This window comes from Capra hircus, chromosome 1, assembly GCF_001704415.2.
Source record: "Capra hircus breed San Clemente chromosome 1, ASM170441v1, whole genome shotgun sequence".
Lineage (NCBI taxonomy): Eukaryota > Metazoa > Chordata > Mammalia > Artiodactyla > Bovidae > Capra > Capra hircus.
Genome location: NC_030808.1, coordinates 149,572,302 through 149,597,103, shown reverse-complemented (window position 1 = coordinate 149,597,103; position 24,802 = coordinate 149,572,302). Strand labels below are relative to the sequence as shown.

General features: G+C 44.4%; 1 protein-coding gene across 6 annotated transcripts in view; it reads right to left on the bottom strand.

The window, feature by feature from the left end:
* Positions 10,269 to 24,802, bottom strand: part of DYRK1A (dual specificity tyrosine phosphorylation regulated kinase 1A) — a 145,013-nt gene continuing 130,479 nt past the window's right edge. For 3 of the 6 annotated variants that reach the window (XM_018052834.1, XM_018052830.1, XM_018052835.1), the window contains 2 exons: positions 21,199 to 21,323; positions 10,269 to 13,574 (listed from right to left, as the gene is read on the bottom strand). In XM_018052834.1, the coding sequence (XP_017908323.1) occupies positions 12,954 to 13,574; positions 21,199 to 21,323 (746 nt within the window). In that variant the 3' untranslated portion in view covers positions 10,269 to 12,953. The remainder of the gene's footprint in view (positions 13,575 to 21,198; positions 21,324 to 24,802) is intronic. The other 3 variants (XM_018052842.1, XM_018052841.1, XM_018052838.1) reach the window with 2 other exon arrangements.

Here is a 24,802-nt window from a genome sequence, read left to right as displayed (position 1 = left end):
CAGAGGGGTGGAGGTTGCTGGCTCCTGTCTGCGGCCTGAGAACGTCCTGCCAGGTCCAAGAGGGAGACATAGTGTCTCTCTCTCCATCCATGATTTTGTGAGCAGCCTCCTGCTTACAGAAGTCCCAAAGAAACAAACGTGACAATGTTTGGAAGAGGCCTCACTGTTCAAGCCATATTCTCTTCCTCTCCAGGAAGCAAGACCGAGGCTGCTGGACACACGGCTGTGCCCCTGGTGATTCTCTGCACATGGCCTGCTCATGTACCAACAGACCACGGCCCAGAGACTCTTTGGGGAGCAGAGATTGTTTCCAGGAGTGGGGCTAGGAGTCCTGGACCCCTACCCCTCCCCAAACTGCCTTTTTGGGGTAGACATCTGGGAGGCTGAACCCACTTACTCCTTCTTCACACCATCTGTGGTAGGGGAAGAAAGACTTTTTAAGAGACTAGATATTAAATGTCTTAGGTTTTCCAGGCCAAGAGACAAAAATGTAGGATATTGCACAGGGATTTATATATACAATAAAAGAAAAAATTGGTGAAAGTAAAATATAGTAATAATTATAACTTTTTGGTACTACAAGTCTAGCAATGAGAATAATTTGAATCCTTAGTGGGGATAATGTTTTACTTAATTGAAGTTCAAAGCTAGTGATCAAGATTAATTGCACGTTTATCTGTTAATGCTGATTTGTAATGAGATTTTACATATTTCATCTTTGGAAGTGTCTTCCTGTGGATAGGTACCTCCCCATGCTGGTATCAGTCCACAAGCATGGGATTTTTAACTGAGCATATTTATCACTTGAAAGACATTTGTTGAATTCTATTACATTTTTCTCTTGATGTTTGCTTTTTTAGCAGATTAATCACTTCAACTGAAGATTGTGTGGAAACTCCTTAGTTGCAGTTAAATGGATCTTGAAATGTGGCTCATTTCACATTTCTTTGGGAGATTTCAAAGCTTGAAATTTGATGTTTCTTTGGGATTTACATCAAGGTCTAAAAACGGCTGGTGGAGCTGCAGTTTGAACTCAGAAAATATAGATCCCCCTGTGGAACGGCATGGCAACCCACTCCAGTATTCTTGCCTGGAGAATCCCATGGACAGAGGAGCCTGGTGGGCTAGTCTGTGGGGTCCCAGAGAGTCAGACACGACTGAAGCCACTTAGCACGCACTCACTGCAAATGTGTGCAGGGCTGGAACTCTGGCTTTGTGTTTCAACTTTTGACAACATGTTAACATTAGCTGTGATCTCAGTAATGTTAGTTTTTGTTGAAATGACTTTACCATAGTGTGAATTCCACATATAAGCACTGTTTTCTCTTCTGATTTTAGACAGAATTCATCGATACATTATCAAACCTGAAGCAAAAGCTAATTTCCAAAGCTGTTTAGCGTTTGACAGTGATGGCTGAGGGTAGCTCTTCTTATTCAGAACGATTTCAGTCATGGTCCTGAGCTTAAAAATTGAAATAATGGAGACTCGGACACAGAAAATGGACTTGTAGACACAGTGGGAGAAGGAGAGGGTGGGTCGAATTGAGAAAGCAGTATTGGCACATAGATACTATCATGTTGGAAATGCAAGGCTGGTGGGAGGCCGCTGTATGGCTCAGGGAGCCCAGCCCGGTGCTTTCTGAAGACCTACTTGAATGGGAAAGCTGAGCGCTGAAGAGTCGATGCTTTTCAACTGTGGTGTTGGAGAAGGCTCTTGAGAGTCCCTGGGACTGCAAGGAGATCCAACCAGTCCATCCTAAAGGAAATCAGTCCTGGGTGTTCACTGGGAGGACTGATGCTGAAACTGAAACTCCAGTACTTCAGCCACCTGATGTGAAGAGCTGACTCATTTGAAAAGATCCTGATGCTGGGAAAGATTGAGGGCAGGATGAGAAGGGGACGACAGAGGATGAGATGGTTGGATGGCATCACCGACTCGATGGACATGAGTTTGGGTAAGCTCTGGGAGTTGGTGATGGACAGGGAGGCCTGGTGTTGCAGAGGCCATGAGGTTGCAAAGAGGTGGACATGACTGACAGACTGAAGTGAGATGAATGGGATAGGGGAGGAGAAGAGGGAGGGATACATGTATAATTATGACTGATTCATATTACTGTACCGCAGAAACCAGCACAACATTGTAAAGAATTATCCTCCAATTTAAAGATAAATTTTAAAAAATAAAATCTTTTTAAAAATTGAAATAAACTTTACAACTACTAAACCATCGAAAGACTGTGTTATAGACCAGGTCAGGACTTTCAGCTACTATTTCTAAAAAAATTCATGGAACTGTTGACAGGTATGTTACAGCAGCAACTAAAGTTCACTGCTCATAACATGGTTCAGGAACACGATTCAAATATATTCCACATTTCTGTTGATTTAAATTCTACAATGAGTAATCCTAAGGTTTAACACCTTATATTACCACAAGCTTCCCAAGTCTGTCTTGTTAAGGCTTTTTCTACTCCACATTTTTTTTTTCACTATCAGTTGTAACACATCTTAGCAGATCCCACTTCAGGTTGTACTGAATTAGTTTTCTCAACTTGGAAAATATTTTTGCCTGTAGTTGCTACACACAGGCTATTCTTGTTCAGTCGCTCAGGCATATCTGACTGTCTGCAATCCTATGGACTGCAGCACGCCAGACTTCCCTGCCCTTCACCATCTCCCGGAGTTTGCTCAAACTCACGTCCATTGAGTCAATGATGCCACTAACAAAGGCTAATTCTTCAGTTATTTCCAACTTGGCACAGACTCTTCAAAGAAACGAATGTATGTCAACTCTTGCAATAAGAGTCAGGGGAAAACACTCACAACCATTTGCTTTGTTTCTTAATTGACTGTTGATGTTGTTCCTGGTCTCAACACTTTGAGCACCTGTCTTCGCTGAGAGGCTCCCCTGGTGGTCTGGTGGCTAGGACTCTGTGCTTCCGACGCAGGGGGCCTGGGTTGGAATCCTGGTTGGGGAACTAGATCCTGCATACTGCAAGTAAGACCCGGTCCTGCCAAGTAACTCAGGTTTTTGGTTTTTTTTTAATGGTTATCATTGAAAGGCTGGTAGTTCCAGACAAGCTTAGTTTCTCCAAAGATGTTTCTCTGGCCGCTGAATCAAACACGACTGAACTAACCCACCACAGGTAATTGGCTTTCCTTGCTTGGCTTAACATACACCAGTCAGAAGCTTACTCTGGTCGCAGCCTCATTTTCATTTTTTATTTCTGTGGAGAAAGTCTGTGATTAGATATTTAATTTTAAATTTTCTAATTTTTCGGACCATCCATTGCTTCCTTGTGAGTTAGAAGTAGTTTGCTGGATAACGTAGTCGTCTACCGATTGTTTACCTGGAAATGCCAAAAGAGATTGTATTGTTTGTAATGTGACAGCTTCCATATATTGCATGTTGTCACCTAACTCAGGAGGGAAATAACACATACTCCACCATGCCTTAAAAGCAGTGATATTTGAAATCCACTTTGTTTCGACATGATGGCCACACTGGTAATAAAAAAAGAAGTGTATGACATGGTGCAGCACTCAAAATGCTGTCAACTTACCACTGCAGGCCGCCAAACAGCAGGCGAAATGCCCGCACGCAAGCTCTGTGGCAACGCAGCGCTCAGGCCTCCAAACAAGAAGCAACCACAGGGAATTCGCACAGTTTAAAATGCGGTGGTGTTTCAATAAGACTTCATACATGGGTACTGGAATTTAACTTACATGTAATTTTCACCTCATGAAATTCTGTATGATGTTTTTCAACCATTTAAAATGGAAAAACCATCCTTAACTGGGTGGGTCATACCAAAGGAAAATGTTAGTGGCTCACTTGTGTCTGACTCTTTAGTGACTCCCATGAACTAGTAGCTCACCAGGCTCCTCTGTCCACAGAACCCTCCAGGCAAAAATACTAGGGTGGGTCACCATTCCCATCTTCCTGACCGAGGAATTGAACCTGGGTCTCTTGCATTGCAGGCAGATTCTTTATTGTCTGAGCCACCAGGGTTGATCTCCTTTGGGATGGACTGGTGATCTCCTTGCAGTCCAAGGGACTCTCAAGTCTTCTCCAGCACCACAGTTCGAAGGCGTCAGTTCTACGGTGCTACATTAATTGACATTAAATTAGCCCCACAAGGAACTCCGCTTCTGGTGGTCACAGCACCTGGAGGGATTGTCCAGCTGCAGGCTGTGTTACATGATCCCAAGAGTTGAGGTCAGTATGGCGAGCCGGCTGGAGCCGGCCTGTAAGCTGGAGGCTGTCGCAGGTCAGGCGTGGCCTCTTGAACAAGCTGCTCAACTCTCCGCTTTTCTCCAGTGTGGCGTGCGGGTCCAGCCCGTGGTGCTCTCACTTGCATGTGTGGAGGAAGGACCCACAGGCCTTGTTCACACGCAGGTTCTGAGTAGGTCTGGGCCAGGCCTGAGAGCCTGCATTTCTAACAGGCAGAATGGGCTATGCTGACACTGCCGGTCCCCAGGCACTGCTGGGTGGCGAGGGCCTACATGACCTCGAAAGCCCTAGAACATTCCAGCACTCAAGGCAGGCATGAGGTTGTTACTTTTTGGAATATAAAAGTCCCCTGGTGGCTCAGTAGTCAAGAATCCGCCTGTAGTGAAGGAGACCTGGGTTCCATCTCTGCGGGAAGATCCCTTGGAGGAGGGCATGGCAACCCACTCCAGTATTCTTGCCTGGAGACTCCCACGGGCAGAGGAGGCTGGCGGTCTGCAGTCCATGGGGTCACAAAGAGTCAGCCACAACTGAGCAACTAATGCTGTAATAGCTTATGGAAAAACTCGAACCAACTTTTTTGAAATGTTTGAAATTTAGTGATAAGATCACAAGAAACTTGTCTCCCCAGAGAATTTTCCCTACCTCAAGGGAAGATTTAAATTCCATTAGATCCATCGTGAGCTCCACCTAACCATAACCATAGGCTCTGATGAGGTAACATTGGCCATATACAAACTAGAGGGAAAATCTGTCCCTGTGCTTCTCTGAGGGAGGGAGTATGCCCTAGGAACGCAGGGCATCACAGGAATACAGAGACGGGGGTCACAGAACGGGCCCCCAAGCTGGCGGAGGTACAGAGTCCTCAAACACATTAACAAAGTAAGGATAAAAACAAAAAAAGCCAGCGGCAGCTAGCTACTTAATGCCTTTAAAACGTACATTATAGCCAAGTTCTGAAAGCTTCCCCAATGAAATTGCTGTTTATGAACTTGGGACCTGATTTCTTCCTTCTCTTTTCCCCCTGATCTAAGTCAAATCGCTGAAGGCTAACCATGTAAGATATGCCTTCGAGTGGGAAAAGGGACGAGGGGAAAGGCCACTGGACACATGATGCCCGGGTCGGATAATAGTGCTTGTGAAAAAATGGGTCCTTGGTATAGTTAGGCCTCCAGAAAGCTTCCTTTATAAACTGAAAGTGAAATCGCTCAGTCATGTCCGACTCTTTGCGACCCCATGGACTGTATGTAGCCTACCAGGATCCTCTGTCCACGAGATTTTCCAGGCAATAGTACTGGAGTGGATTTATATTTAAATATTATACCTTACGTCAGAGCAGACTCCAAAACATACAACTTTCAACTTCTCAAGTAGATTGTAGGTACTGTGCAGTAGCGAAATCAAGTGGGAAAGGAATGTTAAGGTCCAGTTACAGATTCCAGAAATAAACGTAAGCTGGTGAATAATCACGGAGCAGACGACTCACCTAGTTTCCCACAGGGCTCTTGTTAAATTTATATAGACATGGATTCATTCATGCTGTGGCCTCAAGCTGCCTAGCTATAAATTATATTCATTGAGCCCCTCCTATATTGTGCTAAGATTCTTATGTAGATTATCTCAGTGACGCTTGTATAAGATCCCAGACTGCACACTATAGCTATTTTCATTTGATATAACAGTGAGGTTTAGAGAAATAAAGCAACTTGCCCAGCATTAACAGCAAGGATATGAATCCAAATCTTGTTGCCACTGCGCTTCTCAAAGACCTGTCACTCAGACCAGGCGGCTGGTGTCCTGGAGAATCCACCACCGGTCCTGCCAAAACTGCGCATGGCCCAGACTCACCCCTGGGAAACCACCTTAGCACGCCCCCTTCTCACGGGAGACCTGATGGCTTCTGCCAGGACGTCAGGCCAACCCACTGCCCAAAGGGGAGGGGGACAGGAGACAGCTAAAGTTTCATGTACTTACGGAAGTCTGCGGTTTTCTGCCTTTCTCGGAGGCTTACTCATCATATTTTATAATGCAGGCCAAGTGGTGACTTTTAATTACTCACTGACATATACTTAATTGTATAATAAGCTCCAGTAATGAAACTATTTTAAAATGGTCTTCAATTCAGACTCTTGTTGGGTTAGCCTCATGCATTTTCAGGTCATCCTGAGAGACCCAGGCCCCACCCCCAACTCTCTGAATCAAATATACCGAGGCTGTGATCAACACGGCTGTGGTTTTTTAAGATTCTACAGGTGGTAAATAACCCACCTGCCAAAGCGGAAGATCTGAGACGCAGGTTTGATCCCTGGATCGGAAAGATCCCCTGGAGGAGAGCATGGCAACCCCCTCCATGTTCTTGCCTGGAGAATCCCATGGACAGAGAAGCCTGGCAGGCTACAGTCTGTGGGGTTACAAGGAGCCGGACACGACTGAGCGACTTGGCACACACGCTCACAGAGGTGAGTAGTCAGATGTGCAGCGGGATTAAAAACTCCTGTTTTAAGTTGATGAGCAGGGATTTAGCAGTTTAAGATCACTTAGGGTTCACCAGCAGAGAAGGCAATGTCAACCCCACTCCAGTACTCTTGCCTGGAAAATCCCATGGGAGGAGGAGCCTGGTAGGCTGCAGTTCATGGGGTCGCTAAGAGTCGGACACGGGCTGCCGTCTATGGGGTCACACAGCGTAGGACACGACTGAAGCGACTTAGCAGCAGCAGCAGGGTTCACCAGAATCAGTTTTCCCCCTACATCTTGCTTACGGGTTTGCTGGACAACTCCTGAAGGCAACTCCTTCCCCAGCTCAGGGTCCTGGATCGTGTTACCTGATCCACCGATGGGGTTCGCCTGTGATGTACATGGAAACAGAAACTTTCTCCTTGGGGTCGCTGTTTTACAACACTAAGCCTCAGATTAACATCACAAACGACCTCCGTGTTTAGGGAGGTGACATTCCTCCCTAGGCTACTGCATTCCCAGACAGCAGTGAGTCAAGTGGGACCGACTCACCACCCTGGGCTCCACCTTCACCCTCTCCTGGGGAAGCCATCCCTTCCCGGCAGACCTCCCTGGGGCTCGGCCGTCTCTCCCCTTCCCTGGGCAGCGAGGCCCCAGCTGCTCAGCCGGCTTCCCTGACCCTGCCTGGGGAGAACGGGCCACGTGCCCAAGGCCTGCCCCTCTCTTCCCTTTGGCTCAGAATCCTCCCCTTTGCAGCTTCAGCTGAACAACTGAGGCAATTATAGGAAATGAATTAACGAGTCAATACTGGGAGTATAATCTACAAGAATGGAAAACCAAAAGAGTTAAAAAAAAAAACAAACTCAAAAGTTAACAATTTTTAAAATTTAACGGTAAACATAATTAACTAGTCTTTTAAGACAAACATGTATGTAATTCCTTCAGAGTCGGACATGACTGAGCGACTCCACTTTCACTTCTTCACTTTTAAATTCCTACACAGCCTTCCAACATGTTGCGGCCTGAAAACTCCCCGAGGGTCTGTCTGTACCTGAGCACGTGGCTGGCCGTGCCCACGCCACCAAGCGCACCACCTTCGCCAAGAGTGGGGTGCACTCACTGCTGGCCTGTCTCTCTCATCCTTCACCGGGAGCTTTCCACCCATTTTTCCTGGCCTACATTTAAAATGCGCTTTACTACCCAACCAGACTTCTATTCCTGGACTCGGTTCCTCCAGCACCCAGTTGAGACTGGACTATGACAACCAGCTAAGGCCCAAGGAAGCCAGCTGAAGGCTTGTCCCTTGGAGCAGCGTCCCCAAGTCCTGCTGCAGGCGGCAGGTAATTCATGACATGCCAAGACTGAAAACATACAGATTATTCCAACCCTTGTTTTTAATAGAACATCTACCCTCGAGGTGTGGAGTCGTTAAGTCGTGCCTCTTTGCAACCCCACAGCCTGTAGCACACCAGGCTTCCCTGTCCTTCACTATCTCCCAGAGTTTGCTCAAACTCATGTTCAGTGAGCCGGTGATGCCATCCGACCATCTCGTCGTCACATAAAGAACAAAACCCCTGTGTTTTCAGGCAAATGAAGCAGATACTGAAACCTGTGGGGTGCTACCTAGTTCTCTGGTATGTATTTAAACTGCTGTGTTTCAGTTGTAGAAAAACTTTTGTCTTTGAAGATTTCAGGTAATAAACTGGAAAACAATTGATGACAAACACCTCCGGCCCCTTCTGTGTTGAGGTCACGTCATCCCTGCAGGTGATGCTGGAAAAACACCTGTGCCCTTCTAGCATGCTTTCCTGTGAAAGGCTGAAACGGGGGATCCTGGCTGCACGACACCCGAGAAAGACCACTTACCGTGTGAGCGAATCTTCTACAAAGTATGCTGAGTGCTTTAAGCACAGGGACAGGCAGACATGACTAGTAGACGGTCAGAGCCCAGGTGATACCCACATGATGGTTCTTAGGGGACGCACAGACCAGCGATGTAACGAGGGGTGATGAAGGATGGAACAGGCTGTCTTCACAAGGTTTTCTTGTTCTTTGTACTAGAAATTACCTGAGGTATGTTTTTCCCCTAGGAAACAAGTCTAGGGGAGGAGATCCACGGTTAAGAAAATGAGATCGTCTACTCTGTTCCTCCCCGACACCAAGGGCGTCCCACTGTGCAGACATCCCAAGCAGGAGTCTAAGAACCCGAATACAGCCTCAGTATGCCAAAGTCAGTTTTCCTCCCAACCCTAATCTTAAAAAATATTTTTCAAAATTTCTTTCACGCATTTGTTTTCATACATGGCACGAAGACCAAGTTCTCTATCTGAAATGAATCATTTGACCTATGAGCTTTGGCCACATGACAAAAATGACATAAAAATGAGAACCGTGAGATGGGATGTTCAAGAGGGAGTAGATGTGTATGTACTTACGGCTGACGAATGCTGACGTATGGTGGAAACCCACACAGTACTGTAAAGCAATTACCCTTCACCTAAAGGTACATTTTAAAAGGAGTACTGAACTCATACTCTTTTCTCGGCTGAGCTGGGCAGCCTGCGGGATCCTAACCAGGGACCGAACCCAGGCATCGGGAGCGTTGAGTCTTAACCACTGGACCACAAGGGAAGTTCCTGAACTCGTGTTCTGAGAGCTAGCAAGGGCAGGCCAAGAGAAAACTGGGGGACCGACAGGAAATGTAGCATTTGCTCTGTCCTTGCTGTATTTCCTTATTCTAACTTCCCCTGAGTTTAACAACACAGGAGCTGAAAAGAGGGTGAGCTGGCAAACACAGTGGTCATCTTACTGGCCTGAGAGGATTACTGCAGCCTAAATGAATTTCACTTGTACCTTTTTTTTGGTAGCTCTAGTATTCATAAAACAAGCCTAGGCTTTCTGGAGTCTGACATATAAAATGTGGCACTTAGCTAACTAAATGCTCATCACCCTGAAAAAAACACTAGAGGAGGTTCTCCTTTCACACATGTGGTAGGTGCAATTGTATGTAGTCAATCTGAACTTAACGAAATCACATTCAACTTTTACAGTAAGTCTTCTGCCTCCTGAAAGCTACCTTACTGTATATTACACAGGCTAATTTATAGAGAGAGGGGTTTGGTGAGGATTAACTCACTGTGGCAGGAATCTTAAGACTCTGTACAAGAAAGCCCCTGACAGACGTCTATCAAGGATCTGGGGCAAGAGGAAGGGTATGATTTGTAGTTCCTCGTGTGTCCACGCAGGTCAAAGCCTAGAGAAAACCACCTAATTCCCACGCCATCCGCAACATGACGAACTACTAGCATTTTCAATCAGACAGAACCTGTGAATATAGTAAAGAGTCAATCTTAAAAATTCAAATCGTCTGTTAAACCTCCAATTTTTACTTTTTTTCCAAGATTTTTGAAGCCTAGGTTGATGTAACTATGATTTTCCTTTCTACACATTTGACTTCAAACTTCTGGTTGGTATACCTACCAGACCATTTCCTGGACCAGGTTAATTGCATAGGAAGATTTTTTTTTTTTTTACTATGTTTACATTTTTCTTAAATTAATCTTAAAAAAAGCATAGTAAAGAGTCTGAGGACAAATTATTCAACTGTTTATCATACATAAGACCGCATGACTATAATACAAAGGGGGGTTCTTTTTCATTTAACGTTACAATATACACAGCAAGTCCGGACCAGATCTTACAATCTGCACACAGGTATTTAACCTTTTCCATGCTGTTTATGTTTACAATGCACAGAAGCCCTGTAACCAAACCGTGTAGTAAAGCACACAAAACTGGACTGCAACATAGCACAGTATGCAGAAGCTTCGGCTTTGATGACTTCCTTTATGTAAATAGCGGTTTAAAAACGGCTTTTTTTTTTTTTTTGGTGCTTGCTAAGATGTGGCAACCAGCACAGAAAAAAAATGACCTGACCCACGTATATCTTCACTTCATATTCCTAAACAGCGTAACTACTGAATTCCTTCTGATATTGCTAGACTCAAGATGACATCCTTTTATTCACTGTAAACCTTCATGAACTACCAAGTTCAAAAATCATCCACAGGCTTGACATTTAATTACAAAATAAATATGGATTTCCTGATTAACAACAAAAAAAAATTTTGTGTGATTTTATAAAAACGGATATTCCCAAGTTTCCATTCACATTCACATAGTTTTAAACCTTTTTGTGTTTTGTCACTGTTTTACATATAAAAACCTGCTTTTGTTCAGAAAAAAATTGACCTAGTCAGCCACATGGAATTGACCAATAAAAAGTAACGTGGTGTTTCTGCTGAGTTGTTTTGAACAGGGTTATCGGCAGAGGTAGATTACTGCTTCTTTTCTAGGCTTCTTTGATCCTGGACAGGTAAATTTCTTATCTTCATTCTCCCAATTCAACCGCTCAAAAGTATAACACCATAAAATTGGTCAATTTAAAATGGGAACACAAATTTAGCAACTGCCAGACTGTGTTACATTAAGGCAGCATAATCTCAAAACTAGGCACCTGTTAAAACACCAGCCTGCTCATCTCAGGTCACGCGTGCGAGTTCTGCTTTACTCGTGCTCATGTTTTGGACCTGTTGGTGCAATCGAGGTCTTGCTTTCAAGTTTACAAGTAGGTTAATCAGGAATACAAGAATCAACTGCTGGTTCCATAGCTTCTGGATCCAGTGTCCCTTTACCTTCAGAAGCCTGAACACATTGAGGATGTAACAGCTGTTGTAATCTTGAGTTAGGTGTCAATCTATCATGTTCAGTACACAGATTGCTGTAAATGTATTGGCTATGGATTCAGCAACAGTTCCAGTTTTGTTTAAGCAATAGTACAGCCATAATTTTCAACTGACATTTAAAAATGGTCTAGTTACACCTTGTGTCAAAGTGCAGAACTGCTACATTATTGGTTACAGACATCTATGTGCTATAAAAACAGCTTTGGTACAATAAATTATCAAAAAAGAAAATAAATTTTTGTAAAATTCACAGCATAATTGTGAGGCAAAAAAGCAGTCACATAAAATTCTGCATTTTTTTTTTTAAAAATGTTCAGGATGAACAGAAGACATCTTTGTGCAGAAGAAATGGTGGAGATACCACGTGCCGAGAAAAAGCAAAAGAAAAAGTAAAAAGCAGGAAGGGACACAGCTGTAGCTATTTCCATCAAAGCAAACCACTACTTCTGTGACCTTCAACCAATAAGGAAGTCAACTTTATGACACACGCAAAGTGACCTTGCAATACCTTACAATTAGTGGGTCACCAAAGTCTGTTTTAAAAGAAAGGCCTCTTGAATTACCCATTCTCTTGTGTTTTCAGCGTTAAGGACTGTCTGCAAAAGCATGTCCAAAAGTGATTGCATCTGAAATGGTAGGCTCTCCTAGTTTCGAGTCCAAATCCATAAGGCCAAAGGTTTTCCCAAAGACCACCACTCAGACCTCCCCAGGACTGGCCACGACTGACCCGTCGATTGCTTCTCAGTGCACCTTGGATGGGAGACCAGTCACGTTCCGTTCCTCTCTCTGTGGCCTCAGCAACGGGAGACCCACAGGATCCCAGGTCAGTGCTGCTTTGCTCCTCAGGAGGTTCAGACAGGAGGGCTCTGATCCCGCCACTCAGCATGCGTCCTGTGCCTTCCACACGCCGATACAACTGTCCCTTCCATACAGCTGAAGGTGATGACTGTGTGAGCTGGAGGTCCCTCTTCTTACAGTACTGCGTTTCCGTGCCCAAGTGTGTTTAGAGGACTTAAAAACCCCAATTTCCCACCCCCCACCCCAAACAGAACAAAAACAAAACAAAAAAACGGGAGGCGGGGGGGGGGGGGAGGAAAAACAAAAAGGGGGAGAAAAATACCCTCATGGGGCCCTGTATGCAAATGATGTGCAGTGCCTTTTTATTTTAAAATTAGTTGGCAAATGAGCAAGACCAACATCTGAACAATAACTTTTGTGGAATAGAAAGACAAAAAACCCCACTACGTGACCGGGATGTGGCAAGTTAAAATGGGGGCGGCAAAAAGAGGACGCCTCTGAGCTATCCGAGAAGATGGGTTTGGACATGGCTCTTTTAAAAACTTCATTGTCCCTTTGCAATCTTTTCAAGTTAAAAAAAAAAAAAAAAGTCAGCTTTGCCCTCCTGTAGCTGTTCAGTGTGTTACTCTCCTTCTGATTCAAGCAGCTTTGCACTTTGTTTTTTTTTGGAAAAAAACACCACTTCTATAAAAACACACAAGAAACAAACTCAAGTTTCAATGTAGTCACGAGCTAGCTACAGGACTCTGCTGCACACACACTCCCGTCATGGGGGACTCTTCCCTATCAGCCCCTTGCCGCATTGTCAGATGTCCTTCAGTCATGTAATGTGCAGGACCTGTGTTAGCAGAAAATTGGTATGTTGGATGTCCAGCTATGCCAGTCTCTTGGCGGGGATTGGAGTAGACGGTTAAATTAACGTCCATAGCTCCGTTCTGTCCAAAGTCCAAGGTGTTAGCAGCCACTGGGCGGTTCTGGTAGGCCTGGTTGCCTTGATTACCAGTAGAGGAGGAAGATGTAGAGGAAGAAGTGGTTGAGGAAGACAGGGATGTCATGGAGTGGTGACTGTGGCCAACCTCCATAGAATCCTGGGTAGAGGAGCTATTTGTTGGAGAATTGTAGACCCTTGGCCTGGTCCGGTTGCCCAAGGCTTGCTGTCCGTGGTGGTGGTGGTGGTGGTGGTGGTGGTGGTGGTGATGGGAACTGTTTCCGTGGTGGTGATGCAATGCATTCTGCTGAGGGGCTACATGAAAGGTGGTTTCTTGAACGGGATGAGTTTCAACAGTGACTTGTGTAGGAGCTTCAGTGCCTGACCAACCAAGGGGAGCAGGAAACTGCTGACGCACCTGGAAGAGCAGATTGTAAAAAGATTTATTCAGGACGTTTCCAAGCTTTAATCTTCAATTAAAAGCTACATTAGCATTTACATGAGAGAGAGGGGTTTGAAATTTTACTGTTTTAGACAGCTCTCTAACACAAACTTGCAAATATGTTTCAAGAGTGTTTTTATCAAGTTATACCCATAAATAGGGTCGTATGTTTTATTGGCCACTTTCCTTCCTTGGGAGCACTGTTTATGCCAGGGGTCAGCAAACTTCTTCTGGAAAAGGCCAGAGAGTAAACCTGGTTATTTCTGATCAGTCCGAAAGACATTCTTTACCCTAAAGCCCCTCCTCTCTATCTTTCCTCTTTTAACTGAACCACTACTATGCATTTAGCTGCCTAACCATTCCTCCACTCAAACAATCAGTGAGTACTACTAAAGCCACCCCCAATAAGAACTCACATCTGGCATCTCTTCATTACTTTATCCGAGGTCACTATCATTTCTTGCCTAGACTAACACAACAGCCTCCTAAATCAACTCCCATCTTCCACCCTTGCCATTTACCGAACCACTCTCCAAATCACAAGAATAATCTTTTTAAAACAGATATCCAGATTATTGAGCATGAAAAAGAAATAAAAAGCAACCAAATTGGAAATAAAGAAGTAAACTGGCTGCTGCATACACATGGTGCAACATTATATGTGGAAAACCCTGACGACTCCATGAGGAACTTATGGAGATAATAAATTCAGTAGAGTTACAGGACACAAAATCAATTACACAAAAACCTATTGCATTTCTATATACTAACAATAAAATAAAATATCAGAAAAAGAAAACAATCCCATTTACAAAGGCATCAAAAAGAACAAAATAAGCAAGAAATAAATTTAACCAAGGAGGAGAAAGAGCTTTATATGGAAAAAGGACACTAGGAAGAGACATGGCAGACCCAAGGCGACAGGAAGACTGTCCACGCTCACCAACTGTAAGAGAGGGAATCAGTGCCGTTAAAGTGTCCAAACTACTGAACGCAATCTACAGATTCAATGCTATCCCTATCAAAATTAAAAGTCCAATGGCGTTTTTTCAAAAAAACAGAACAAAATCCTAAAATTTGTAATCCACAAAAAATATCCAAGTAGTCGAAGCAACCCTGAGGAAGAAAAAGCTGGAAGCATCACACTCCTTGATACAGAACTATACTACAAAGCTACAGTAACCAAACACAGCAAGGTACCAGCATAAAAACCAGCACACAGATCAATGGAACAGAAGAGGGAGCCCAGAAATAAACCTATGTGTATACAGTCGATTAATTTGTGAGAAAGAACCAAACATATATAATGGAGAAAGGCTATTCCCTTCAATAAATGGTGTCGTGGGACTTCCCAGTGGTCCAGCAGTTAAGAATCCACCTGCCAACGCCAGGAACACAGGTCTGATCCCTGCCCAGGAAAACGCCCGAGGCCACGGGGAAATGAAGACTGGGCACCACAAATACTGCAGCCCACGCTCTGCACCGAGAGGCTGCCACAGGAGAGGCCCACACAGCTCAGCAAAGAGCAGCCCCACTCGCGGAGACCAGAGCGAGCCTGTGCGCAACAGTGAAGCCCACACAGCTCAGCAAAGAGCAGCTCTACTCGTGGAGACCACAGAGAGCCTGTGCGCAACCCAGAGGAGAAATTAGTTAATTAATTTAAATGGTGTCAGGAAAACTAGACAGCCAGATACTAAAGAATGAAACTCAACCACCATTTTACACCAAACCCCAAATGAACTCAACATGGATTAAAGACTTGAAGCCATAAAACTCCTAGAAGGAAAACTCCTAGAAGGAAACACAGTCTGGCATAAGCCCTGGCTATGATTTTTTCAATCTGACACCAAAGCAAAAGCAACAAAAGCAAAAATAAACAAATGAGACTATATTATACTAAAAACCTACTGTACAGTAAAGGAAACCATCAACAAAACAAAAAGGCAATCTACTGAATGAGAGAAAACATTTGCAAACCACATATCTGATAAGAGGCTAATATCCCAAGCATAAAAAGAACTGATAAAACTCATTAGTAAAAACCCAAATAATCTGACTTAAAAACGGCCAGGAGATCTGACTACGTTTCCAAGGAAGACACAAAGATGGCCACCATGCACAAGGAAAGCAACTCAACATCATTTGTCACTTGAGAAATGCAAACCCAAACCACAATGAGACATCACTCTCAAAGAGACAACAAAGGACAACTGCTGGTGAGGATGCAGAAAAAAGGAAACCCTCACACACTGCTGACGGGAATATACGTTAGTACAACCATTATATGGAAAACAGTGGGGAGGAGGTTCTTCAAAAAATTAAAAACAGAACTACCACATGATATTATGATTATACAGTGGAAGTGAGACTCACGGGATTAGATCTGATAGAGAGCCTGATGAACTATGGACGGAGGTTCATGACATTGTACAGGAGACAGGGATCAAGACCATCCCCAAGAAAAAGAAATGCAAAAAAGCAAAAGGGCTGTCTGAGGAGCCCTTACAAATAGCTGTGAGAAGAATAGCAGAGAAAAGCAAAGGAGAAAATGAAAGATATACCCATTTGACTGCAGAGTTCCAAAGAATAGCAAGGAGAGATAAGAAAGGCTTCCTCAGTGATCAGTGCAAAGATACACAGGAAAACAATATAATGGGAAAGACTAGAGATCTCTTCAAGAAAACGAGAGATACCAAGGGAACATTTCATGGAAAGATGGGCTCAATGAAGGATAGAAATGGTATGGACCTAACAGAAGCAGAAGCTATTAAGAAGAGGTGGCAAGAATACACAGAAGAACTATACAAAAAAGATCTTCACGACCCAGATAATCACGAACCAGACATTCTGGAATGTGAAATCAAGTGGGCCTTAGGAAGCACCACCACGAACAAAGCTAATGGAGGTGATAGAATTTCGGTTGAGCTATTTCAAATCCTAAACGATGATGCTGTGAAAGTGCTGCACTCAATATGCCAACAAATTTGGAAAACTCAGCAGTGGCCACAGGACTGGAAAAGGTCAGTTTTCATTCTAATCCCAAAGAAAGGCAACGCCAAAGAATGCTCAAACTACCGCACAATTGCACTCATCTCACACGCTAGTAAAGTAATGGTCAATATTCTCCAAGCCAGACTTCAACAGTACATGAACCATGAACTTCCAGATGTTCAAGTTGGTTTTACAAAACACAGAACCAGAAATCAAACTACTAACATCTGTTGGGTTACTGAAAAAGCAACAGAGTTCCAGAAAAACATCTATTTCTGCTTGATTGACTATGCTCATTTCTCCAACCTTCTCCTACAGTCTGCCTTCCTCTTGCTGCCTGGGTTCCTACTACATAGCATCTTCCTTCTGCTCCTCTATCTGGTTAACATCTTTCACATATCTCAAAGTATTTGCCCATACTGTTCCCTTCTGCCTAGAATGCTCTGATCTCTAATTTCTGCTTGGATGCTTCTCATTGTCTCAGTTCCAGAGTCTTCCCCCACCACTCTGGCTAACGTTGCCCTAACTTCTGGGCCAGAGACTCCCAGTTGTCCTCAAAAAACTTCTTCTTCCTGGGCATGTGGCTCCAACGACACTCACTTCCAGTCTCCACTGTACTTAGACACAGCCGTGTGACTGTTTTGGTCAATGGCAAGTTCCTATAGCACAACCAGATCCAGTCTACAAAATACCTCCCGAGTCCTCCTGCAGGATGCAGCATCCTGCGGGATGCAGCGGACAACTAGGCCCTGGGGAAGGGGCAGTCACAAGATGTCAGGAATCCAGGACATGGGCAAGCCATGCTGCTAACCCGCATGCCCGCTCTGAACATTACGCAGAAGAGAAACTTCACAGTCTTCAAGCTACCGTATTTTGGGGGCTCTGTCTGTTATCAGTCGGGCCTACTTACATTAACACACCTCACCCAGCAAACTTAGCATTGTCTCATTCTCTAGTTCTCACAATTTCTATTCACTTGATTCATTCATATGCTGAGTCACTGGAAACTCTAGGAAGGAAAAGCCTGTTTCTTTATCACCAGTAGCTAGCACAGATCATTCAGCATTTACTCAATGAAAGTGGTCCCAAGAAATACTAGAAAATAATCCAGACGAAAAACAGGCAGAAAATTCTCAGAGAATGCTGCTGCTGCCAAGTGGCTTCAGTTGTGTCCAACTCTGTGCAACCCCACAGACAGCAGCCCACCAGGCTCCGCCGTCCCTGGGATTCTCCAGGCAAGAACACTGGAGTGGGCTGCCATTTCCTTCTCCAATCAGAACGCTAATGGTTCTTAAGCTGTGATACTCCTCAAATTCATACATGAAAAGAAATAAACAAAATGTAACTATACTCCGTCCAATGCTAGGTTTTTCATTTCAGACTGTATCCAAAGGTGATCCCAGTTTCTTAAAACTCAGCTGCTGGCAAGCTAAATTGGCAAAAATTACATGGAGAGCAATTTGGCAATAGTCATCAAAGTGACAAGCCACATTATTCTCTGACCCAACAATTTCACGTCCCAGAATTTCTATCACAGGTGAACTAACTGTGTGTGTGTGCGGATGATTCACGTATGGGCTTGTTCATTATGGCATTATTCTGAGCAGTAAAGAAGGCTGAAAGCAAAGTAAATGTCCATCAGCAGAGAACGACTGCAAGGGCTTGTGGAGTGCCTAGACACGGAGCACTGCGCGACTGTTACTGACAGAGCAAGGAGAATGGAGAGCGCTCTGTGACACAAAAGGAGCTCCATGATACATCTAATGAAAATAGATGTAAAGCACATGAAAAAAAAAGATGTGAAACAGTGTGTGTGGTATGCTGCCTACCACCTGTGTGCAGAAGGCTAAGTGAAGTATATATATTTGTATTTGCTTGAGTATGTATAAAATAGCTCAGAAAGGCTACATAAAACTAATAACATTAACACAGTAATTAGGCGGCTAGAGAACACAGAAGGAAAGACTTTTCATTGAATCCCCGTTTTATGTTTACCGATTTTTAAACCATGTGAATGTATCAACTGTTTAAAAATTAAATAAAAAAGATTTGAAGCAAATAAGACACAATATTGACTTCTTTAAATACGGACAGGATGAACACAAATGTCTTATGTTATCCTGGTACAGTTTATGTATTTTCAGTATTAATATATTTGGAAGAATAAAGGGAGGAAAGAAGGTTACTCTGAAGAATTAGGGAAAGCCTCTGGTAGTGATATTTAAGATCAGAAGGCTATACAGTAGTCACCAAAGCAAAGAGAGAGGAAAAGCATATTCCAGGCTGAGCACAGTCCACGTGAGAACTGTGATGGAGAACACAATAAGGTCCGGAAAATGAAAAAAATTCCCGGAAGACCAGAGTGAATGGAGAGGAAGAATGCCTGGGTAGGGGCCAGATCACAGAAACCACTGAAAACTCTGCTGTGCTCAGTCGCGTCTGACTCTTTTCAACAGTAGCCCATGAGGCTCCTCTGTCCATGGGATTCTCCAAACTAGAATACTGGAGGGAGTTGCTGTGCCCTCCTCCAGGGGATCTTCCTGATCAGGGATCGAACCCGCGTCTCCTGTCTCCTGCATTGGTAGGCAGTTCCTTACCACTAGCGCCACCTGGGAAGCCCTCTCAATTTTTTTTAAGTACAAGAGAAAGCCCAAAAACTGGTTGAAAGCAGGGGATGGACCCAGATGAGACTGCTTTACTGAACATTTATTTACTTGGCTCAAGAAAGAACAGAGGTGAACTGGTGAATGAAACAGATGCTGGAAGACCAGTCAAAAATCATCTTTACAGTAAGATAAGCTAGAGATGCCTGTAGCAAGGAGTCGGGGGAGTGAAGTGGAGAGAACAGAAACACATGCAGGATACTCAGAATCCACACTATTTATCATTTGATTCCATGTCAGCGGGTGAGGGAGAGACTAAAGGATTAACACCCAAGGATCAAGTGTATGACCTAAGAAAATGGGTAAATTCAGGGCCGTTCTGTACAAAGAACAGATAAAAGTAGATGAGCTGTGGTAGAAGAGGAAGCGATGACTAGGATCAATGTGGCACATTTGTAGGGCTGGGCTGTGGAGGCCTCCGGTGCGGCACTGATAGGAGACGATCAGAAATAAAGGCATGGGGCTCAGGGGTGAGGTCTAGGTCAGAAATCAGGCTGTGAAGTGACTGACATCAAGATGGAGCACAAAAGGTCACCAGGAGGGTGTCAGGTGAGAGGGCACAGAACGCCCACTTTCACTGGCAGGGGGAGAAGAGAATCCAGAGGAGGCGATGATGGAAGGGGGCAGGCGGCAGAGGGCCACGCTGTCCGGGAAAGCAGAGGCGAGCCTGCCCGGGATTCAAACCAGCGCCGCGTCACTGCAAGTGCGGACTGGAGGGAAAAGCAACCGAGAGCCCGCCCAGCTCCTGAGAACTGACCACTGGTGACACGGCAGGACAGGTGCTCACGCAGAAGCAGGCTGATGGCAGCAGCAGCGGGGCTCTCAAAGGGCGAGGAGACAGAGCCCACGGAGAGCAGAACACGGGGCGGGGAGCACACGGGCTGAGGAAGGCCATCCAGAGACGCCTGGGGAGGGCCGGGCGCGGAGGGAAGGCGGCGAGCAGAGGCCAGGCGGCTGCGGGCGGGCGCGGGGCGGGAGGGAGACAGCGGACAAGCGCCGGCGGAGGTGGGCAAGGTGTCGGGACAGGCCGTGAGGCCTTCCTTTCTGAAGAGTGCTCCCCACCCAGGGACGAGTCAGGGAGAACAGAGGAGGAGAGGCTTCTAAGAGGCAGGAAGAGTTTGAAACAAGTACTGGAGAGAACAGGAGCAGAAAGAGACGATGTGAGAAGCCCGCCCAGCAGGCTGGTGAGCACGAGTGAAGAGTGGCGACGTCAGGACACGTGTGCCGCTCCACCAGCCCGTGGCAGCCCCAGGCCTGACAACAGGGGTGACGTTCATCAACGCCCACTTTATTTCTCATTAAATAATAGACTTGCCTCTCATTATAGACATCATTACGCAGTATTCAGGATGAATTCACTTACTATTTTACAGAGTATTTAAATATTAGTAAATATTTTTACTACTACCATCTGCTTCACCCCCTTAAAAAATTTTACTTCATTAGATCCTCTTTCATCAGTTTAAAAACCAACCGAACAAAAAAGAAAAAACTTCAAAACACAAAACAAAACATGGAGGAGAAAATTCAAACCACAAACTGATCCAGAACCTAGGACCATTGGTGGTGAAGATAATGAGGGAGAGGCAGTAATTAAGATTATGAGCCTCAGGAAGACCTGAACCCAGGAAGTCCCAGTTCCCACTGTAAAATGAAAATCCAAACAGGGTAAGGCTAAAAACGCTACCAAAGTAAGAGATAAACACAGGGGAAAAGCACCTGGAGCGGCGGCTCGTGTGCACTCAGTAAATCTTGGCTATTTCTAAACCAGGAGGGAAATGATTTCAAGGTTGTGCTGCTTCATGTCAGTCATGTAAGTTAGAAGCTTTTACAGGTGAGGAAGCCATGACCCTTTGGAGTAAGTGACAATCACTCGAAAGACCGTGGGCACCCACACTGTTCCCTGGGCATGGTGGTGGGCGCGCGTGAGGGCAGGCCGGGCTCACCTGCGGACTGTGGGTCTCACAGTCCATGGCCTGGACGGCGGCCGTGAAGTGCCCGCCGCTGTGCCGATGCTGGTGCGTTGGGTCCGACCTGGCTCTCCCACTGTTGCTCGTCCCCGACGATCCACCTGGAGCATCACAACATGACACTACTTGTGAGTATGAAGTTAGTTGTGTTCCAGTAGATATATCCGATAACTGTAACATTAAAACTGAAACACCCTCTATTAACACGAAAGGGCACCAAAAAGCACCCAATTCTCTTCTTTCACATTGATCATTGAACTAAAACAGGACCAAGTACAGTTAAGTCGGGAAAAAAGCATGTGGACCAAGTATTTCCACTTTAAAAACAATTTAAATATTTGGCTACTAGTTTTTTCCCAAGCAGAATTTATTATATGCACAGTTAAGTCTTAGAACTTGGTGGATTTTTTTTTTACTAGCCCCAAAGAATAGACTTACGAAAAATAATTCCTCCCTTGTTGTGGCTAAGTTGCGTCCAACTCTTTGCTTCTCCAAGGAGCGCAGCACGCAAGGCTTCCCTGTCCTTCACTATCTCAAGGAGTTTGCTCAATGTTCAATAAGTCGGTGATTCCACCCACCCAACCATCTCATCTTCTTTTTGCCCCCTTCTCCTCATTCCCTCAGTCTTTCCTAGAATCAGTATCATTTCAATCAGTTGGCTCTTAGCATCAGATGGCCAAAGTACTGGAGCTTCAGCATCAGTCCTTCCAATGAATATTCCGGGTTGATTTCCTTTAGGATTAATTGGTTTGATCTCCTAGCAATTCAAGGGACTCTCAAGAGTCTTCTCCAGTACCACAGTCTGAAAGAACCCATTCTTCAGTGCTCACTCTTCTTTATGGTCCAACTCTCACATCTGTATATGACTACTGGAAAAACCACCGCTTGACTATATGGACCTCTGTCAGCAAAGCAATGTCTCTGCTTTTTAATATGATGTCTAGGTTGGTTAGTTTTTCTTCCAAGGAGCAAGCACCTTTTAATTTCACAGTTTCAAGTCAACTGTCTGAGATGATTTTGGAGCACAAGAAAATAAAGTCTGTCACTGTTTTCATTTTCTCCCAACCTATTTGCCATGAAATGATCGGACCGGATGCCATGATTTTCGTTTTTTGAATGTTGAGTTTTAAGCCAGCTTTTGCACTCTCCTCTTTCACCTTCATCAAGAGGCTCTTTGCTTTCTGCCATAAGGTTGTGTCATCTGCATTATCTGAGGTGATTGATATTTCTCCCGGCAATCTTGATCCTGGCTTGTGCTTCATCCAGTCCAGCATTTCTCATGATGTACTCTGCATATAAGTTAAATAAGCAGGGTGACAATATACAGCCTTGAAATACTCCTTTCCCGGTTTGGAACTAGTCAGTTGCTCCTGAATGGTTTTAACTGTTTCTTCCTGATGTGCATACAGGTTTCTTTGGAGGCAGGTTAAGGTGGTCTGGTATTCCCATCTTTTGAAGAATTTTCCATAGTTTTTTGTGATCCACACAGTCAAAGGTTTTAGCACAGTCAATGAAGCACAAATAGGTGTTTTTCTGGAATTCCCTTGCTTTTTCTATGAGCCAACAGATGTTGACAATTCGATCTCTGGTTCCTCTGCCTTTTCTAAATCTAGTTTGTACATTTCTAAGTTCTTGGTTCACATACTGTTGGAAGCCTAGCTTGGATGATTTTGAGCATCACCTTGGTAGCATGTGAAATAAGTGCAATTGTTCAGTAGTCTGAACATTTTTTGGCATTCCCTTTCTTAGGGATTAGAATGAAAACTGACCTTTTCCAGTCCTGTGGCCACTGCTGAGTTTTCCAAATTTGCTGGCATACTGAGTGCAGCACTTTGACAGCATCATCTTTTAGGATTTGAAATAGCTCAATTGGAATTCTATCACCTCCACTAACTTTGATTGTAGTGATGCTTCCCAAGGTCCGCTTGACTTCGCATTCTAGGATGTCTGGCTCTAGGTGAGTGATCACACCATCATGGTTATCTGGGTCATTAAGACTTTTTTGTTCAGTTTCTCTATGTATTCTTGCCACCTCTCCTTAATCTCTTCTGCTTCTGTTATATTCTTACTGTTTCTGTCCTCTGTCATGCCTATCCTTGCATGAAGTGTTCCCCTGATATCTCCAATTTTCTTGAAGAGATCTCTAGTCTTTCCCATTCTATTGCTCAGCTATTTGTAAGGCTTCCTCAGACAACCACTTTTGTAAGGCTTCCTCAGACAACCACTTTGCGTTCTTTCATTTCTTTTTCTTGGAGATGGTTTTGATCACTACCTCCTGCACAGTGTAACGAACCCTGTAAGGTTTGTAACGTTGTTAAGAATTCGGCCTGTAGTTTTTCAGGCACTCTATCAGACATAATCCCTTGAATCTATTCATCACCTCCACTGTGTAATCATAAGGGACTTGATTTAGGTCATACCTGAATGGTCTAGTGGTTTTCCCTACTTTCTTCAGTTTAAGCCTAAATTTTGCAAAAAGGAGCTCATAATCTGAGCCAGTCAGCCCCAGGTCTTGTTTTGGCTGACTATGTAGAGCTTCTCCATCTTTGGCTACAAAGAATATAATCAACCTGATTTCGGTACTGATCATCTGGTGACGTCCATGTGTAGAGTTGTCTCCTGCGTTGCTGGAATAGCATGTTTGCTATGACCAGCATGTTCTTTTGGTAAAACTGTTAGCCTTTGCCGTGCTTCATTTTGTATTCTTAGGACAAACTTGCCTGTTATTCCAGGTATCTCTTGCCTTCCTACTTTCGATTCCAATCCCATGATGAAAAGGACATCTTTTTTAGGTGGTAGTTCTAGAAGGTCTTGTAGGTCTTCAGAGAACTGTTCAACTTCAGCTTCTTTGGCTCTGTGGTTTGAGGCACAGATTTGGATTACTGTGATATTGAATGGTTTGCCTTGGAAACAAACAGAGATCATTCTGTTGTTTTCGAGACTGCACCCCAGTATTGCATTTGGGACTCTTGTCGACTATGAGGGCTATTCCATTTCTTCTAAGGGATTCTTGCCCACCGTAGTAGATACAATGGTCACCTGAATTAAATTCTCTCATTCCGGGCCATTTTAGTTCACTGATTCCTAAGAAGTCGATATTCACTCTTGTCACCTCCTACTTGACTGAATCCAGTTTACCTTGACTCATGGTCCTAACAGTCTAGGTTCTATGCAGTGCTGTTCTTTACAGCATCGGACCTTACTTTCATCACCAAACACATCCACAACAGGGCATCATTTCTGCTTTGGCCCAGCCTCTTCTTTCTTTCTGGAGTTATTTTTCCGCTGTTCACCCCAGTAGCACATTGAACACCTAACAGACTTGGGAGCAGGGGCACCCAAGTTTTGGTGTCATATCTTCTTGCCTTTTCATCCTGTTTATGGAGTTCTCAAGGCAAGAATACTGGAGTAGTTTGCCATTCCTTTCTCCAATGGACCACGTTTTGTCACAAGTCTCTGACACCATGACCCATCGAACCTGGGTGGCCCCACACAGCAGGGCTCACAGCTTCCCTGAGTTCCTTAAGACTGTGATTCATGAGATCACTTTGGTTAGTTTCTGTGATTGTGGGGTTTTGTT